Source organism: Buteo buteo, chromosome 2 (genome assembly GCF_964188355.1).
Source record: "Buteo buteo chromosome 2, bButBut1.hap1.1, whole genome shotgun sequence".
NCBI lineage: Eukaryota > Metazoa > Chordata > Aves > Accipitriformes > Accipitridae > Buteo > Buteo buteo.
The window spans coordinates 46,579,474-46,600,111 of record NC_134172.1 but is presented as its reverse complement, the minus strand read 5'-3'; the positions used below and the strand labels follow the sequence as shown (position 1 = coordinate 46,600,111).

At 42.0% G+C, this 20,638-nt stretch overlaps 1 protein-coding gene and 1 long non-coding RNA gene across 2 annotated transcripts in view; both read right to left on the bottom strand.

Annotated features, from left to right (window-relative positions):
• The window catches only part of CMTM8 (CKLF like MARVEL transmembrane domain containing 8), a 36,565-nt gene extending 21,512 nt beyond the window's left edge, over window positions 1-15,053 (bottom strand). The window contains exon 1 of the mRNA XM_075022503.1: window positions 14,595-15,053. Within this exon, the coding sequence (XP_074878604.1) occupies window positions 14,595-14,765 (171 nt within the window). The 5' untranslated portion in view covers window positions 14,766-15,053. The remainder of the gene's footprint in view (window positions 1-14,594) is intronic.
• A 1,809-nt stretch (window positions 15,054-16,862) lies between these two features.
• Window positions 16,863-20,213, bottom strand: LOC142028659 (uncharacterized). The gene is made up of 3 exons (XR_012649653.1): window positions 19,988-20,213; window positions 18,255-18,374; window positions 16,863-17,081 (listed from the first exon to the last, which is right to left on the bottom strand). It is a non-coding gene; the product is annotated as an uncharacterized LOC142028659 (long non-coding RNA).
• Window positions 20,214-20,638: the final 425 nt, after the last annotated feature.

Below are 20,638 nucleotides of genomic sequence, written 5' to 3'. Positions count from 1 at the left end.
AAATACTAATGCCAAAGGAAAAAAACTAATTGGACAAACATGTAAAAAGACACTGCAGATCAGTCATGCTTTTAGAGAAGTCCTTGTTACCATGCTCCACAACTTTATTTTTAAGGTTCTGAAGAAAAAAAAGCCCACAAGCCTGAAGGACTTCTCACAGCCTGTCTGCTCTCCATAATAGATAATCAAGTGGTACACGCAGCGTAAAAGAACAAAGGAAAAAGCTCCATGGGATACCTGACACTTGAAATTCAAACTACCAAAGTCATAAACTAATTATATATGCCTGTGTGTGAGGCAGGGTATAATGTTCTCCAACTGCTTCAATGGGCCTTGTGTAAACAAAAAACAGAACAACTGGCTACAAATGACAGCTTTCTAGTGCAAGGAAAAAAAAGCCTCCAATCAAGGAGAAAAAAAAAAAAACAACTTTCAGGGCCTGAAGATATTGGCTTATTCAGATTTAAATAAGTGAGTGGAAATTATTTAATGTCCCTCAGATGTCTGCTCTGTTTTTCTGCCAGAGGTTGCTGCCCTGCAAGGGTGACTGCATACAAAGCTGCTCCTGAATTACTGCACTCCAGTGCCCAGTGTATCCGAGGTAGACAAATCACTGGTTTGGTGTATCACCGTATGCTAAACTGTGAACTGCAATGAACAGCAAGGCATGGAGACCTTTCCAGCTGTCTGCATTTAAGAGCTACCAGCCTGAAACCAGAACTTCTGTATTTGCCTCCTATAATACATAAACACAGAAAAGTCAAGAAACAACCAGGAACAAGTCCTTCTTAGCTGCTGCTCTCACTGCATGCACTTATGCTTCACTGTCCCCACAATACAGCTAATAGATTTGGAGTTTTCAAGCATACTCAACTCCATTTCTCTCTCTAAACCTGCTTTTCCAATACAGTTCACAGATGTCAGAACTGCTGCAAACTACAGGGATTACTATGGATTAGTGGATCTTCCATGCCTGAAAGATAAATGTTTAGAGCGGTTATACCTCATAACAGAAAGGTACTCCCCATACATTCTCCTTCTAGCTCCTTTGCAGGCATAGTACTTTCCTCTGGCAGACGAGCATATTGTTAGACTGAAAACTGGTACAATCAAACATATCTAGCAAAATGTACCCACAATCCTAGCTAGAATTTTGTCCTAAAATTCAGGCAAATCTCCTCAGCATGAGATCAAAATATTGGTCTAAAATGTAAGCACTGATTGCTCTCCATTCCATTCAACCTCCCCCCATCCCCTGCATTACAGAAGCTGAGTCAGCACATCAGGACACCGGCTCTGTCTCAGGGCATGGTCCTGCACACGGGCATAGACTAAATTGTGAGAAGAGAGGACAAGGCTACTACACCATCAACCATTGGCAGATGAGCGAGGCAGGTAACTAGAGGGCAGTCACCTTGTCAGCCTTCAGCACAAATTTGCAACAGCCTACCAGTCAACCACCTCTGCAGTGCTCAGGTCACAGTTCATCACGGTTTAAGGCAATAGGAACTGTGACTTGGGTCAGCTGCTGGTTTAGCGGAGGCAGCCATGACCTGACCTGGCAGGCAGCTAGCAGTACCAATATCCAAAAATGCAGCAACCAACTTTGTCAAAAGCTATCTGCATCTGACCTGCAATTTATTAGCAGCAAGTGATGCAGCACACGCGCCAAAGTTGTAAGGAGGAGAGCTCTAGGTAAGGTAACATAAACCAAGGAGCTGAGGGGTTACAGGCTGAGGGCTGGCAGCAGGCTTCCTTCCCACCCAAGTGGTTCTTCTGAAAAACCTCAGCCTTTCCCTGTAGTTCTGTTTATATTATACCATCTCCAATATACACAACCGACTAAATTATATTTACTTAACTAACCTCCACACCTTTTCCCCTTTCTCTTTCCTCAGATTTGGATCACAGCTTTCTTCTGCCCAACATTTTCTTCCCTAGAATGACAATAGTGTCGATACAATAAAGAGGTGTTACCAGTCTTCGTTAAAATACTCTTTGTTGAGTATTTCAGCTATTTACCTCCTGCTCAGAAGTTCCTGTTTTCCCACTGAGGGGGGAAGGGAAAACCATAAGCCTGTATAGTGATATGGTGGATTTTTGTTTAAAAAAGTCTGTTTGCAGAGATATTTAGTACATTTGCCCCCCAAAGCATGATATTACTAGTTTCAAATCAGAGGGAAAATTCAAATCAAAGAGGGAAAATTTTTTAGAGAACTGGTATTTTACAGGTACCCCTTTCTTCTAGCTACCAACAATTGCTATACCAAAATTCTCAAATCCACACACATTGAAAACTTGGCTCATTATCATGAACTGTGCACAGACACAGAGGCATGTAATGTAACATCCTACTGCCAACAATATTACAGGTCTTAGCAAACAAAACAAAACAGAAAGGAATTAGGGCACTGAAAGACATCACTAGCTGCGAGCTTTGCTAGTTCACATAAAGGGAAAAGGAAGAACACAGCATGCATAGCTATTTGCCTTTGATACAGAAGGTATATGTTGTTTGATAATCCAGTGATAAGGCAGGAAAACTATGGGACACACTCAATTGTTGGACTGAAGAAACATGTTTAGATTGACATTTGTGATGTTGAGCTGCTTTGACACCTAGGATTTAATAGTACCATGAGGTTATGGTGATGTGGATGTAAGAAAATGACCAATGCTTCATCACAAAATAAGGCATCTCCTTGTACTGTGGGATACATTACTATAGGGAGCTTTAAAGAAATATGTAAATTAGACATTTGGGTTATAAAAGGGCATGTCCAAGGAACGGATCTGCACAGGTTCCCCTTTTACCATCTATCAGCTACTCTTCAAGCTAAAGAAACTGTGCATATGAAACAAGGTAAACAAACTGGTAGCATAACAGTGCTTTGTAGGAATTTGGGGGGGAATCTGAGTAACAAGTGGGTTAACTGTGCCTTTCATTTTTACAAAGTCAATTTTAGCACAGTAGGTCAACAGAAAAAAGGTAAAAAGTGTTAATTAGGTTCCTCCTAATCTCAACCTAATTTGACAGCAAGTATTCCGCACAGAGGTATTGGACAGGAAAGGTCTTAAGGGAGGTGATCTCTTTTGTTAGACTAATCCATGGAGTTGGCAAAAGAAACAAGTGGGGAAAGTTTCTGGGCGTACACTTCTCTCCAGCGCTGAACGGAAGGAACAACAGAGCCACCCCTTCACCAAATGCTAACAAGTGGATAGGAAATGACTATCGGAAAGGAGCTGCTGATCTTTAAGAGCCCGACAAACAATATAAGTGCCAATCAGCATGTACAGCCTTCGCAGTAGGTAGGCTTTCATGTTCTTTTCATCTCATGTGCGGATATGTTGGGATGACTGAAGTCAATGGGAAATTTGCAACAGGTTTTAATACCATCAAGAACTGATTCATTATAACCTTCTCTTCATAACAATATTGTTTATGTACATTAGATCTTAGTCTGATTTCGTTCCCATCAACTCATTTGGACTTTATTTGCACCTCTTCTCAGGGTCATCTTGTTTGCGTACATTGTTTATGTAATCTTACAGAAACAGCAACCAACACAAGTCAAAACTAAGTGTTCTTTTGAAATGCACTTCACCTTCTTTTTTAAACCGAGAGGCATAAATTGAAGAGGCATTTTGAAATAAAGCTCAGTTTTTAACATGAAAATTTTTTCAGACATAGTTTGGTCTGGGTTGGTTTGGGTTTTTTTTTTGTTTTTTTTTTCTGAGGCTAGCATTCCACTGTTCAGCTTAATAAGAAAGTGAAAATTAGATGTAACCAAGCTTAGAGAATTCCACTCATTTATTGCTGTGTACTCGGTTTAATTTTAACTTGACCTGGTAAAACACTTTCTAAGAGACCCCATCTCACCTTTAGCACATTATCTTGACTTGCTTACTTCAGGCAAACATTTGCTAGATAGTTCTCTGTTATTGCATAAAAAGAATGTCAAGTTCTTTGTACAAGTGTCTGGTCACGTTTCATGATTGCCAAAGTCTAGAAAGAAATCCCAAGTTTGAACAAAATGTTTGGAAACCTTAATCTCCTGGCTAAGATTCCTACCTTTTTTGCTGAGAAGATAAACAGGGAAAATTCTTTAAATATACCAAATGGAACAATGAGGATGTAAATAGTAACATAAAAAGTTGTTTATCATTATTCCACTCTTGGTAAGTCTCACCATTCAATTATAGTTCTTTAGGCCTGTGTCATATGTTCAAAACTGGTTTTATACATCTTCACATGGAGGTCATAATTCAAACAGAAAACAAACCACAAGAGAAGCCATCTCTAAGTAGGTCATTACTTTCCTCTTGCACACTGCCTTTTAAAGTTAAGTCCCATTAATGCAAGAATCTACTCAAAAGAGTAAAATAAGGATTGTGATTTTCCAAAACTAAATATAGTAGTTTCCCAATGGCAACTGTCTTTCCGTCCATTACGACTTTCATTTGGCATCCAGACTCTGTCATTAGCCAAATTCCTGTGCATTAGAAGAAGAAAAAAGAACACTAATAATGTATTCATTTGTACTGTGCTATATCTTAGTAACACCACAGGGAAGGAGAAATATTTTCATCTTGGAGGTCAAATGGCAATCCACAATAGTAAATAACTGTTGTAACTGTATTGCACAGTCCAATGAACATGGCTTATGCACACAGCAAGGCTTCAAAATATCAGAGATCCCAATAGAGATCCTGCTTTTCCATGCATCCCAAATTTCTTACATTGAAGAACTTTTCAGCCTTTTTCTAAAAATCTTTCATTGAGTCATCACAAGACTGTGGTAGGTCTGACAAAACCCAAGTCTGTCCAACCTGCTCTATGCCTACGGCTCAGCCAAAAGCATTTGTTTATTTAAAAGAAAGAACCTTCCGCAATGCAAGAACCAAATATGTCACAATATTCACCAATAACCTCCTAAATCACTGTATCACTATCAGTGCTTCTAATACTGTTCTAAAATACAACAGTGTTTTTCATAGTTTTGTCCACCTACAGCTTTATGAAACCATTAAAGATGGATGTCTCGTATTAAGCAGAGCCTATTCTTTCAGTTGCCTCACACCTCCTCTCGTAATGCCCCATTTTGCCAAATTCTTACGGTAGGAGCTGCATCTTCTATGTTAATTGTCTGTGTCAAGTCTGAAGAAGAGCAGACTGGATGAAGATCGTGCAAAGCAGGCCTTCAGCAAGTTGCCCTGAGCTGCTGGGCAAGAAGGCTTGAAGGAATGAAGGGACAAAAAAACAAAACCAAAAAAACCCCCACAACTGAAAGAGTTGGAGAATTAGGACTTGGGACAAAGAGGCAGAAGAGTGGACGAGAGACAGGCACAAACATATGCTGAAATACTTTCAATTAAGTATGCAACAGTGCCGGAAAGAAGTTCTTCACACATCTTAATTCTGTCATTAGTTAAGTATACATTATGGTATAGTCTGTAATTACATGACCACATACTTTCCCCTTCTCAACAACACTACCTGCATGCAGTAACAGAAGGGAGAGCCTTATTCAGAACTAATGCCTTCCACTATTTTGCCTTCTCCTTGTTTACTTGTATGGCCTGCAGACTTGCTCCCTGCATGCAAATCAGAGCTTTGTATCTGCTTGGGCTCTTTAAAAGTACTTTGTTATCTGAATTATCTCACAGGTCATTAGTAAACTATTAAACACATCTCTGTGAGATAAAGAAGTATGGTATCCCAATTTTACAGACAGTGCACTGAAATGAAGGTCAAAAGTACTTCTTGCCAAATTTCACTGGAAAACTCTTTTTTTCCCCACAACACTTAATACGGCACTGCATTTTGCCTTTTCAGAACATAGCTCCTATTGACTTCAGCTACAAGTGCGAATAATCATTTATTTTGCATCTCAGACCCAAAGCTGGGGATTCAGAAAACAAGGAGAAAACCGAGCACACTGAAATGTAAGGCTTACTTGCCTTATCTAGCATCCCACAGGAACACTGTGGTGCAAGCAGAAGACAAAAATCAAATTTTCCAAGGAAGCAATTAGCCAGGAGACCATCCTTTCTCTTTGAATAATCCCCTTCCTTACTCACGACATGCCTTCCTCCAATGCTGTATGCACAATATCCCAGTCACTCCCAGAAAAACTCTCCTGTGCAATGACCGTGACAGAAGTTTCTTTATAAAAGTAACATGATCATGCAGGTTTTGACTGGATACCATGGTCTGCACACAATCCAATACCAAACCAACACTGCCAGGGTAAACATCAATTCTGGCGCTTCTTAATTTCCAAGGCCTTCAGCTGTAATAATATTTTTTTAATTGTTTTTTATATGCCTATACACACGCTAGCTCTTTGAAACAGCATATGATGTTACTGGTAGCAAGGTAGATCATGGTTTCGAAGTTAAACTAAAACCAAATCAATGCAGATGCTGTTATTTTTCCACGGTTTTTTTCCCCCTCTAAGGACTGAATAAAAGCACCACCCTCCCTAGCATGTATCATAGTTGTGCTCTGAGCCTGCAGAGGACGATTGTGCATTTGTTTATGCTTTCAAATCTCCAGCAGTAGTAACAGGCATCCAGCCACGGATTCACCCTCCCCGCACGTGATCCTTGCCAGAGTCTGCCCTACAGTGGCTGTCTCCAGTAGGAGACAACCAAGGCTGATTTTATCAGTTGAAGTGTCCTTTTGAAGGCACATTGCAGAAGTTTCCCTTTTGTTGGAAGGTTTTTTTGCCTGTTCCCCTGCCCCCAAATGCTTAAATTCCTGCCTGCAACACTCTCCATGTCTCCTTTTAAGTTTTTCCTACGGTTCCTCATAGTTCTCTCAAAACTGCACTGCCACATTCAGCTATTACCAGCTGCAGGAGCCACAGCCTTGGAAATAGCACTACTGTTGAATGAAGGGAGCAAATGGTGCTAAAATACATATTAAAGGGACTCTTTCATGTAATCACTATGCACACATACAAAGGGAAAAAAAAGGGGGGGGGGGGACCCTCTTAGTGGCTGTACAGATTTCAAGCTACATAAATGAATTCTGTGTGAAACAGTGCCACCTTTAATATTTTAAATCCAGGCCCGGACACAGCAGTCACATTTGAAGCTGATGACACAAACCAGTCTGGTTTTCAGGTATGAAGCAGAGGTTCTTGACAGGTTTCCTTTCAAGTTGTGCACATCAGACCATCAGCTAAACACAAACAGCAATTACTAGAGTGTGATCAGAGAGGCTGCTTTCCCCACATGGCCTCTTTCCAGTCCTACCTAGGATTTTTCAATATATTTGTTCTTTGTAACTAGATTATGATATATCCAAAGACTGACATCATCTTGCTGATTATTACCATGCTTGCTTAGGTTGCCCCAGTTCTAAATCTGATTTTAGTGCATCTCTCATTGCACCAGAAACATTGTGGCTGCCTAGGACAAAGTGCTAGGACAGCATCCCTCTAATGATACCAATTTGTTGACACTGTTTTTGGTTTGCTTTCAAGATTTTTGTCTCGGCAAACTTGTGGTTGCATCAGTGTCATCTGCACACCCACACCTTGCAAAACCAAACAGGATAAGCGCTCGGTATTGTGCTCAAACTTGGCAAAAATGCAGTCACGCCCAGGACTGACCCAAGTCTGTGTAGCGAAGTCATCTGGTAAAGCCTGGACCAGATCCAGCTCCCACTGAAAGCAGTGACTTGATTCTTTCCTTACTTAGTCCTTCCTTCACTGGAGTTCTGCCAGTCTTATACCCAAGCCGCACCTTTCAGAGACAGGTGAATTGGTGCCAGCAGCTTCCACGGGAACTGGCACAGGCCACATCAACAGAAGCACCTTGCCAAAGGTCTGATGGATGCTAAAATCTATTTGTGATTTGACCCCAGAAAAGAGGACTTGGTCCTCTCTGCAAGGACTCACTTTCTACTGCTTTTGTGGAATTGGAACAGGGGCAAGTGCAGAAATATCACGCTGTTCCAATATGCACTTTATTCAAAAGAAAAACTAAGTTAAAAAATAAATACATACTCACATTTTTATATATATATTATTTACCTATATATATACATCTAGAAGAACAAAGCTGGTATTTAAGTATGTCTTTAAAGCATTCTTCTCTTGAAGGGATAATGACATTTCATACATATTCCACCTTAACCTTGAGGTATTGAGAATATTTTGCATTTTTGACCTTTTGTAAAATATCTGCATTCTATCTGAGAGGCATTTTCACCTTCTTAGCATGTCAGTCCTAATGCTGTTTCTATCTGCACTCGGAGCATGTTCCAGACAACACTTCCCAAAGCTTCTGTTTTCTTGTGCGTCCCCCAAACAGTTCTCTCTTCCCAAGGAAACACCATGTCCTGGTTTTGGCTGGGATAGAGTTAATTTTCTTTCTAGTAGTTGGTGTAGTGTTACGTTTTGGATTTAGTATGAGAATAATGTTGATAACACACTGATGTTTTCAGTTGTTGCTAAGTAGTGTTTATACTAAGCCAAGGATTTTTCAGCTTCTCATGCCCAGCCAGCAAGAAGGCTGGAGGGGCACAAGAAGTTGGGAGGGGACACAGCCAGGGCACCTGACCCAAAGTGGCCAAAGGGGTATTCCATACCATTTGATGTCATGCCCAGTATATAAACTGGGGAGAGTTGGCCTGGGGGCGATCGCTGCTCAGGAACTAACTGGGCATTGTTTGGCGAGTGGTGAGCAATGCATTGTGTATCACTTGTTTTGTATATTCCCAATTTTTTTTTAATTATTATTGTCATTTTATTATTGTTATTATTATTATTCTCTTCCCTTCTGTCCTATTAAGCTGTTCTTATCTCAACCCATGAGTTTTACTTTTTTTTTTCTTTCCCAATTCTCTCCCCTATCCCACTGGGTGGAGGGGGAAGTGAGCAAGTGGCTGCGTGGTGCTTAGCTGCTGGCTGGGGTTAAACCACGACACACCCTGATCTTGTCCAGGAAACCAAAGACTTTTAAGGAAACAGAACTTTAAACATTTATATGATCATGGAGGAAGATGGAAATCATAAAGATGTGTGTATTCACTACACTAAGGACAGTTACACTAAAGGTTAGCAGTGGAACAACAGCACCTAAAAAGGGAGAACTGAAACCTGACTTCAGTGAGAGTTTTGTCTGATCTAGAGCAAAGGAGAGAGCTTAGACTTTATATGTGTGCTTTCTTATTCATGCACAGGAAGGTGAAGCTACTGGATGAAGTAACTGACTAGTACAGGATACTTTTTTTTTTTCACTCAGTAATTCAAAGTGAATCATTTTAAGACCACACTTACGTACATCTCCTCTAGGCAAATCATCAGAAGGTGCCTCAGTGTTGTCAACTACATGCAAGCAGACACACTGTGACTCGAGTAAATATTGCATTACAAGAAGAAAACAAAAAGAAAAAATCTCTACTGTTCCTGACAGAAGAGAAACTCTTGATGCTACTCAGGTGAGGAAAGAGGCTTTATGAAATTCCCTCTGTGTTTCTGAGGGCTATTCCAAGAACTGGGGGTGCAGGAGGAGCATGGGATCTATACACGAAACTCTGAATTGCAGTCAGAGAGGGCATAAGACTAAAAGAAAAAGCTAAATGCAAGAAGAGCTTTAAAAATAATAAGTACAATTTTTGTCTTTTAGCTTTTTCACAGTACATGGTCTCACTGTATTACTTCTGGTTTTCTTCACATTTATATGATTTTATTGCTAACTTAATTCAAAACCTGAATATCTGTAGTAGATTTTGATGCATCTCTTCAGAAAAAAAGGAGGGAAAAGCCTATTGAACAAACATTTGGACATGTTCAGTTGTTCTGGTTTTGGTAACCTCAATATCTTAATTCTGACATAACTTTCAATATCTATTTAATATTCTGAGGCTCACCACTCTACTAGAATAAACAAATTCAACAAGATTTCTTTTCTGAATTACCCTTTGAAGGTCTTACATTTGAAAAATAATGAAACAGTGATCAAAACGATTTTTATTGTCCAGAAATGTAAATTCAAACCATAATTTTATGTGGTGCCAATAATGTAAGTAACCTCCTATCAGGCTTATATTTCAAGTCCCTATCTTATTCTGGGCATTTCACTCAAAGAATAATCTGCATAGAATAGCATGAAGAAATGCAGCTGTAATTACGATTTACTAAAATTTACACTATCACAAGATCTCTCTTGCAGCACCAGCATAACAACCTTCCAAGCTATGTAGTACTTGTTTTTGTTAAAGACAAATAGCCATTGCAAGCCTTAAAATTAGTAGGGCAAGTTTAACGAGAGACTGTATCTAGGAACACACTGGTGTGAAGCAACAATCTGAAGGAATCAATGTCATCGTGCTAGAAAGTAAATATTTTTATAACTACACCCATAGCAACCATAAAACTCTCCACTTTACCAAAGTGATCCATAATGCTTGACTTGAGAAGCTGATTTAAAGCGCTGAGAAGGTATCACTAGCCATCATTTATCCTGGCCATCAAATTCCCAGGAAGACAAATATATAGTCTTTCTGGGCCATCACTGTACAGAAAACAAACACTCAAGAGACATCTGTGGAAATCGCTATACTTGCTTCTTTCAAAACTATAAGTCCTTCTTTTGAAACTATAAGTCCTCTGGGGGCAGGGGCATGTGTTCCATTATAGGAATAAGTATCAATTATCTTCTGTAGGATGTATTTTTACTGCAGTGTCAACTCAGGTGAACGACATCTAAATTAAAGACTTTATGTGACACCACTTATGTCTTACTACTTTTCACCAACAGATCTCAGTGTGCCTTACAAAGATTTGTATCCATATTCCATGAACAGAGAAGTCATTCAGAGAAGTTAAGGAGATGCAGATAAATTCATTGTCAGTAGTCACTGGCCAACTAAGGCCAGTGAATCTGCTTCCTGAGTCAGAAGACCCTGTCCTGTTCAGCAAGCATCATTACTTCTGTATATAAGTAATTTGGATGAGCTTCCACACACCAAACCTGTCTTTTATGCCAGTTCCCAAAGGGGCCTCTCAGAAATCCAGTGGCATTTTCTATTTTGTTCTTTGCACTGAAATAAACGGACCCCAGTTCTTTCCCAGTAAGTGGCAGGAAACCTTGCACGCTCTCTGGTCATGGAGGCAGATGTAGAAGGCAAAGGAAATCTGTCAGCACCAGGTAATTTAGCCTACATTTCAGGCTGCAGTTCTGTGTTCATTCATACTAGATGCGTGCAGTGCTAGGCCAAACGGCATTACAAAATTAATCTGAACCACGTTTGGGTACATGATTCCATTACTGCTGAATATGCACAGTCAACTTCATCCCAGATTTATGCTGGCTTTAAAGCAGTTACGTAAAAGACAGATAATACCTGATCCATCATAAAACCTGTCTTTATAAAGCTAACTCACTTTGAACAAATTGGCAACAGCAGACTGAGTTAATAGCAGACCAGTGTTTTGCAGCACTGCAAAGAATCTCTTAGTAGGAGCCGTTAAGCTGAATTTACTGTGCCATTAAACCACAGCCTCAGTGCAGAAGTAGGCTGGTTACCAGTGCACATGGAAGTCCATGCAGCAGTTAATTCATCTTCACAGCACCCAAATTAGGGAGGTAAGAGCAAAACCTGATCAAGATCCTTCATTTAAGGGACTGAAAGATTTAATTTATGTGGTAACTTTGTGCTTTTCCATTCTCTTTCGTTGAAGAATAACACAAATTTGCCCTTTGCCTATACGGAGAAGAAAGCTCCAGTTTCAGAGACAGGAGTCACAGACTGCACTCCTCTTGCTGCATGCATATCGCTGACTGACAGCAGCAATAATCAAATATTTATGCAGCCCCACAGTGCAAATTCTCAGAACATTTAGCACTGTTGTTTAACACCCATAACTCAGCTTTAACATAGTATCCTAATATGCGCTGTGTCTGGCAGATGAGTCGCTGCAGTGATAACAGGTATTACTAAAAACAGTCCTCTTCCCTGTCCGTCTGGCAGGTGTCTCCAGAGCAGGAGCAGCAGAAGCAAAGGTATGCTCTTACCACAGCTGCTGCACCTCAGAGCTTGGTGCTTAGACTGAAAATAATCAGGCTACAAACTCCTGAGACTGAAATACAGACACACATATGAGTTTGTCCCATTTACAGGTTTGCAAATCCTTAGCAGATGGATCATGCTGTGTGCTGGGGGTCAGTACAAAGAGTCAGAAATATCCTGAAGAGCTAATCTGTGCAGGCAAGCCACAACTTTTATGTATATAAGATGATCAGAACAGGCAGGAACTGACTGATTTAGGGTACAAAACTCCATTACTGCTGAATATGCACAGCCAGTTTTGAAATAGAGATCTTGTGTAAAGCAAGTCATGCTCTCTTAAAGCACATTTTCTCAGAAAAAAAAGAACGTACAGAACTGGTGGAAAAGGTTTGATCAAAACCCAATGACAAACATATATATATATATACACACACATACATATAAACTCACCTATTTGATTTTAATAACTGGTTTTATTTCAGTTAATTCCACATCAAGGTATTCACTAATGTTTTTCTTCTCCTTGAATTTCACAGAAGAACTGTTACTCTACCTGCTTTAAAATAAGTGGGGTTAAGAACCAGAAGTATTTCCTCAAAGGCACTTTCTAGCAATACTCTACTTCTGTAGGACCTGCCTTATTGCTTTCAACTTCATAGTAAAACTGCCCTCCACTCTCTCAAATACCTCATCACATACCAGTATAAGTTCATCTACATTAGAGACTTCTGTTGGCACCTTTGAGTTGGCCAGGAACTGTACATCTTCACACTGTTGATCAATAAAAATACATAAGTGAAAGCCTGTAGCGCAGACACAACTCTACACTAGCCTACAAAGTCAAGTAGCATTGAGGTTCTTTCTGAAGCTGGTAAATGTGTTCTCAAGTACTTATGAAACTTAAACCAAAGCTGTCTCTAAATGTCAATATTAGTGGACTCAAGCATCTCAAAATGGTGGCTGAAGATTTTATAATTATTCCAGGAGTCAAGAATGGCCAACAAGAAACAAAGTCCCCCTAAAAACCATCATCACTCTGTTTAGAAAGGTAAGCTACACAAATATCATCATCTGTCAACACAAACTAGAAAGCACAATTCCCACAAAAAGTAAGCAAGAGCCTGTCCATGCCCTGTGGCCATGTAACTTCCAGCAGGGCTTGGCAAAAGCCTTGGGCTCCTCTCTAACAATCTACAGTGGGATCACTCTTCAGATAAAGTACAGGAAAGGTTCACAGTTCTGTTGTAATTAGTAACTGAAAAAGAATGGAAAAGCAAGCAGCTTTTCTTTCAAAAACTGAGTCTTCTTTATTCACAGATCTACCACAACTCCGATGGTGAAACATCCCCTGTATTTAACAACTGAAACAAGCCTACAATCACCTACCTACTAAAGATGGCCAGAATTCCCAACCATGCCAGCATACAAGGTACCAGCTGGTAGCAGGCTCTGACTTCACACCCTCACCACTACTTGCCTGCACAGCAGCTGCCATCTCAATCCACGTCCTCTCTCTGACGGCACAGTTCCTGCCAGGGGTCCTACACCGCATTTCAGCCTGAAGCTTTGCTTGGTTATTTTAACTTTGAAGTCAGCAAAACCAACAGTCGTTCCACTGCTCTGGTGAAGCACAATGTTTTCAAGCCTTGAAAATGAATCTGGTCAGATAAGTTAATCCTTCCAGCATCATCAAAGCAAAATCATCACACAGGAAACTCAAAAAATTTGTTGGGGCAACCAGCTCTTTAAGTACCTTAACTATTAATAGTGTAGATGAGCAGACTTAAAAAGAAATGCATTATTTTAAGCGGAGATGCTGAGTATTTATTGCTTAAGACACCGAGAGCAGGCAGGCCTGCAGAGGGATCCCAGTGTTGCGTTGTTCACTGCCTACCACTAAGACAAATGACTAAACCCCATACTGCCTGGCCATCTGTATGTTCGTTTGCAGCTTATAAAGTACCTGCAAAAAATAAAATCACTCCCAAACCCAAAAGGTGTTAGTTCCTATCCCGCTCTGGCCAGGTGTATCTAACCACTAAGAGCCTAAGGAAACGTTTTTTATTGACCTACAAAACGAAGGTAAGTTGCCTAATTAACTCTCGCATCACGGTTATCTGTGCGCTATAAAGTACGAAGCGTGTACAACCAACGTAGTTAAAGAAAAGCCTCCAAAAATCAGTTCCTGATCTGCCAAAACTCGTTTTTCCGCTACAGGAGGTGATGATACCGCAAGCGCTGCGGGAGACCGCACGTGCCCTGTACTACTTTTGCATCTGTCGACAGTTTCGAGGCGGGAGCGCTGTGCCCTCCCCGCCCCCGCCCGTCTTTGTTTCCAAGCCCTTTCCCTCCGCTTCACCTGCCGGTACGGACCCCTCGAAGCCGCATCAGGCGACGATGACCCGAGAGGAAACAGCCCGACCTCCAAACGGCAGCGGGAACCCTCCTCGGCGGCGACCCGAAAACCTGAGCCGAGCGCCCTGGGCCGGGCCGACGCTCCCCCGCCCCTCCGCGCACCCCCCCGGCCCGGCTGCTCCATGGCCGCCGCCTCCCCGGGGACACTCACGATCTCGGTCACCATGAGGAGCCCGGGCAGGGTCCGCAGGAACTCCCTGTCGTAGGCGAGGGTGCTGGAGCTGGCCGACAGGTTGGCGGTGAAGGAGCTGCTGGTGGTGGTGACCGTGTGGGAGCGAGGGCGCGGCGGCGGCTCCTGAGGCGGCGGCACCGGCGGCTCCATCCTCGGCGCCGCGGGGCTGCCCCGCGCCGCCCGCCCGGCCGGCCCCGAGCCCGGCGGAGGAGGGGGCGGCTGCCGCCTGAGGGGCGGCGGGAAAGGCGCCGCCGCGCGCCGCTTTGTGTGGCCCCGGCACCGCGGGCAGCCCCTCGCCTCAGCGCGGAGGGGCGGCGGGAGGGTGCTCGGCGCCCGGCCCCGGGCGGGGAGGCGGGTCCGGCGGGGGGCCGCCCGCCCAGGGGGCCGCCCAGCCCTCCCGTAGCTGCCCCCCCCCGCCTCCCCGCTCCCCGGGGCGGGAGCGGGGCAGCCGCGTTACGGGGCGGGTGCTGGGGACCGGCCGCCCAAGGCCCGTATGGGGGACGCCGGCCCGGGGCCGGTGTTGCGGGGGTTCCCCGGCGCTAGGGAAGGGCCCTCTGAGGGGGCGAGGCGGGGCCCCTCTGAAACCATCGCCTGGCCTCCCGGACTTTCGCACCCCCTTGGGACCACGTCCGCTTCCAGCGCGGGCGAGGAGCCGAGCGGAGCCGGCCATGCTCTGGGAGAACACCCTGCGGGAAACCGTGCCGTAGCCTCACGGGTGAGCGCGGTTTGGGGGGGTCCAGCCCCAGCCCCCTGCCATCGTCGTCCGTCTAGACTGTCGCCCCTGGCTCCACGGGCAGCAAACGTTGACGGGAGACGTGCTGGCACTGTGGGCTGTCGTCCCCGCTGGCTGCCATCGCTCATCGGTGGCACGCTGTTGGGAGAGAAGTGCCCACGAAGTGCCACGGGCGGGGAACGAGAGGTTAGGAGGTACCGCAGCCCTCTCAGAGCTGGAAATGGGGATTTAGCCAGGATCTGCTAAACAACCAAGAGTCTCCATGATGCAAAAGACTTTTAAAAAGCCATGAAGGTCACTAGAAGTGGAAAGAATGAGGTCATTATTGGCCTACTACCTGACAGTGTCATGCTGTTCCCTAACCTATATTTTTTAGTACTTTTCCAGTCTAAACTGTCGCCTTTAAAGAAAAAAAAAATATCATTTCTGGGTCATTTAAGAGCTTCTAAAGCAATCTTCCATTCCGCAAAAAGTATGGTGTTTCAACAACAAGAAAGCAGGTTATAGTTTTTTTTCAACGTTCACGAATTCTCGTTAGCAAAGAATTTGCATGTGGCAGCTCAGTAAAAATGAAGTGTTTTCCATATGTCTGGTGGCTATTGTCCTCAAATTGTTTACTGCTGCTCTCCCACTGGCTAACAAAGAATGGATTTTGCAGTATTACCTTTCCACAAGGGATTGAATCAGCTGGGGAGGGAGGAGGAGGAGGAGGAGGAGGACAGAGTTTCTCCCAGAAATATGGGAAACGTGAATTACCCAAAGGAACTGGTTCTTGTGCATGATTGTGCCTCCACTCACAGTGTAAGTGTGTCACAGCACAGGCTCCATGGGCTTCTTGGAATGTGTGTCTTGGCTTGGGCTCTGTGGAGCCTCCGTGTACTCATAGGTGCTGGTGACTTTTTTATTTAAGATGGCAGAAGAAATCCAGCAGAGTTTTGTAAACATCAGCTGCAGGTCGTCAGAGTGAGATGCCAGCCACTCAGCATATGACATGACAGACAGGTCATATAATTTCTTTGTGAGGAAAAAAAAAAAGACCATTAGCAAACCATGAACTCAAAGCATTTAACACAGCATCTCAGTCATGAACGAGGAATTTTACACTTTTTGGCAAAACCATCATTTTTTATGGAGTTACCAGCATTTCTGTATTGGTTGCATTCCTATTTGATCCCTTTCTCTTAAGTAAGAGCTGAGATTTTAAAGGAACAGAACACATCTGTGCACTGGTCTGTTTAGAGACCTGCTTCAACTGGCTTGCAAATAAAAAGTGCTTTATCTGATTGTTCAGTGCTGCCAAGCTTCCTTCCAATGCCAGAGCCACTTTGAGGTGCTGTTCGTGAGGATCCATTGTAACAGCATCGATTTTCTCCTCTGAAAGACTCCTGTCTTTTCAGTTTCCCACCTATAAGATCAGTAAGTAAAAAGTGAGTAAATGTGGGACTAAAATTTACGCCAATAGCAAAATTAATACAAATTTCAGAATGGTCTGAGTCATTCACATCACTCTCTCTTTTGAGAGCTGATTTATTTTACACTGGATGTCTATTCTCACCACGTTTCCAGGATGTTATTCAGTGGTCTCAGTTTTGATGCATAATGCTAAAACTCTGTATTTATTTTGCTCCCTAAACTTCTTGAGGTCAGTGTTGTTTCTCTTCCAACCATCACAATCAGAGCAATAAGTTTCATTGCTTTTGGTCTGCAAATCTATCATTTGAGTATCCCAGGTCCTGTGGAAAAAGAAGTAAAACAGATAGGGAACCATTTGTTTTCTGTTTCAACTATATTACATCTATTAATATAGCATAAATTTTCAATGTCTGTTGTAGAGGTCTAGTATTATGACTAATTCCATAAGAATGGGACAGCTACATCTCTGAGCAACTTCCCTGAACCCTGGCTGCCACTCTGAACTCCTTAGTTAGCACATTTTTCTCCGGCAAACATATTCGAAGAATAAACTTTACTAAAAAAATGGCAAACACTCCAGAAGCTTTTCTATATCATTGATATTCCAGGAAGCAAATTTCATTCTTTAACTTGACAACATAACACTTTACATTTTGAATGTTAACTGCGAGGCTCTAATTTTTTGGTTTGCATCCTTGCACTGAAGGCTAGAACTGGAAAGCCTGCAGGGACCACCTGAGCTTAGCTAGATTTTTTTACATGTAGATAGCATCAGAAGCAAAATAATTGAATGCTGCTGCTTGAACAATCAACCTTTTATTACAGAACTACCAAGAGAGAAGAAGGTGGCCCATTTTCTGTGTTTTAAGTTAACCTTTCAAGGGAAGGATTGGTGAAGCTTTTAAACACCAGTCAAGATTGTAACCTCTGTTCGTCAACTATTATAATAAAGTAAACTGTGAGTAGAAAAAAATATGTAATTTAGTGAAGCCTTTCAATGTAAATGTTTTAGTAAAAGCAAAATAGCTGACAGAAGTATTATCAAGTTTCTAAGTAAATGGCTTATTCCTGAACATCTCAATATCTAATTAACAGATTCTTCCATTTAAGCTGGTTTGGTTCTCAAATCCTGAGGTATCAACATTTTTGAGATTACTGATCAAGCTCTCTAGAACTACCATCTTAGCAACAATCTGGCCAACTGGAAGTGCTAATTAAAGTAGACTCAAAGGCCCAAGGAGCAGAGCTGACTGGAATTTCCTGAACTGGTTTTCTGTTTTTGAAATATAGCTTCCCTTCCCCCCTCCCAAATCCTAGAATTTTCAAATGCCAAAGTTATTCAGACTTTTTTTTTAGGCAAGAAAAACAAGTAAACATAAAAAAGGAAAGGTGATTGAGATTTTTCACTGGTCATCAGCAGATTTCAGTCAACAATAAAAAGCTACTGTTTTTAAATGACCTAGGAGTGATCTAAGAAAGCCAAGGGAACTTACTCTGAAGAGGGCAAGAAAGGAATTGTACTTTTGTGGAACCCAGGTCTTACGTAAGGAATATGGATTCATGTCGGATGTCCAGGACAAATATTCTCACCCTTGACATCCCACTGTGCTAATCTGAGGATGAGATATTTTTAGTTAGCATTAAATCAAGAAACATTTGGAATATTTCCTAATGGCTTTTCGGAATCAGCAAAGTGTAGGCTTTGAGCTACAAACACATTTAAGTAAACAATTAATAACATATATTACTCTTCTGCGGCTTATGACCGTACGGAAAAGCTGATTTCTACTAACCCAAACCAGAAATACTTGATTTGTACTTTGGTAGTGACATGTGCTATAGACATGCCTAACTGTGTATGAACCAGTATTTTGCAAAGTAATGATGGTTTTCATGATTGAGATACTTGGATCTTCTAATGTTGCTGCAACAGAGACAGAATAGATGAGATGCCCATATTTTCAAAATGGCTATTATTCTGCAAATCTGTAGAGGATCTGTGTGTGTACATGGTGTTACTGAACACTAGGCTTGTTTGGTTTTGCAGCTTGGGCACCTCAAAATTAACAAACGTAAAACCAATACCAATTGAAGCTACGGTCTGAGTAATGATTGCATGGCATTTGATCATCACATACATGTTACTACCCTAATGCTGGAAAATGCAAATTTTAGCTGCTTATATTCTGTACTCCTTTTCTTGCAAATATTTCTTTCTTTACATGACGCTTACTTGAATTATAAGGACAAAGGCCTGACTGTAGACACACAGACATTTTACCCGCCAAAAAGCTGTCTTAGAACATATGCACTGCCATACAGAGAATTAACTCCATGCTGTCAACAGTAATATGCTGACTTTAAGAATTTTTCTTTTTTTTCAGTTTTGAAACCCATTATCATAACACTAAGTAAACTGTTTGGTTATAGAGACTGTGCTAAGAAAAGAAATCACGAAGTACATAAGCCATGTATTTTCTGTGCATTAGCCTTTCACCAGCTGTTTATCTGCTCTGGGAATCTAAAAATCCCTCCCAGCCCTGAAACACAACCGTGTCTTAGATACTGTGCTGAGGAAAAATGCTTACTTCCTCCAGGGCCAATTTGTACTTAGAACACCGTCCCTGCACGCTGTACATGTATGCTTAACTTCAGGGCAGAGAGCGCATCTACTCAAATTAAGAGAAGAGTTTGTAGTGAGAAGTACAAATCTTCTCATAATTGGAGTTGTGGTTTTCAAACTTTGGGGTCGGGGACCTCAAATCTGTAATGCACCTGCAAGAGTATGTGCATATTTTATTTCACAGGCTGCTCCTCAGCTGCCCTCAGCTGCCTTTCTCTACAGTAAGCCTGCAAGCACAGCTCGAAGTGCAGCTCGTGGCCATGCCTTCTCACACCTGCAAATCACAAGTCACCTGGATATTCAGGAGTGTCCAGTGTCATGCTGTGTGAGGAAGGAGCTTATTCAGCCCCCAAGTGTGTCCAGACAGGCTGTGCCTGTGGCACACTCATAAATACTTTCATTGGGGTCACCGGTCCTCCATAGACCTTTAAATATTACTATGGCACAAACACATACTAGTGATTATAGTACTTGACAATATAAACATTTCCACTGAAGACATGTATGTTTTCTACTCCTTGAGGATGGTATTTGCCTAAGTGTTTATGTAAATCACAGCAGGTAACGTTTATACAGTGGAAAACAGCTGGAGGAAAAGATCACCTTCAACAATTGTCAGTTATATTTGGTTTTAGATAATTAATGAAAGACTGAACAACTCCACCACGGTTTCATCACAACATCATCCATGTTTAGGGAGAGACTTTACAGCCACCTCATAACTTCTGGCATCAACTTGCTTGCAGCTTAGCCCTGAAACAAAACAAAACCAAAGAAACAAATCTCCCTAGCACAAAACACAGTCAAATTTAACTCAAAGCAGGACACAGAGGCACAGGCACCAGTGTTTTAGAATATACAGAGCACTGCTCATGACTATAAATAATTATTGGATGCTTTCATAGCATTAGTGTTAACAGATATGCACAAAACCAGCATGCAAAGCTGCTGATACCTGGTTAAGTCTTGTGTCAGTACATGAAAAAATAGCTGCAGAGATGCAAGACACTTAGTACATTCTTCTGTTCTAGGATCCTGAAAATAGCTATTGCAAGAGAAATAGGAGCTTGGAGAAACAGGAGATAAATAGAAGAGAGAATGATTTCTTCATTATGGCTGCATGTATTTATGGGGAACAGAGTGTTTTCTGTTGCCTGTCTAGCAAAACCTGCTGGAATTTTTAAATTAATCAGAAAGCCAAATTTTATTAAATTTCTCTATTCACTTAGTCTGCTTTGAAAACTGCAGGCTTTG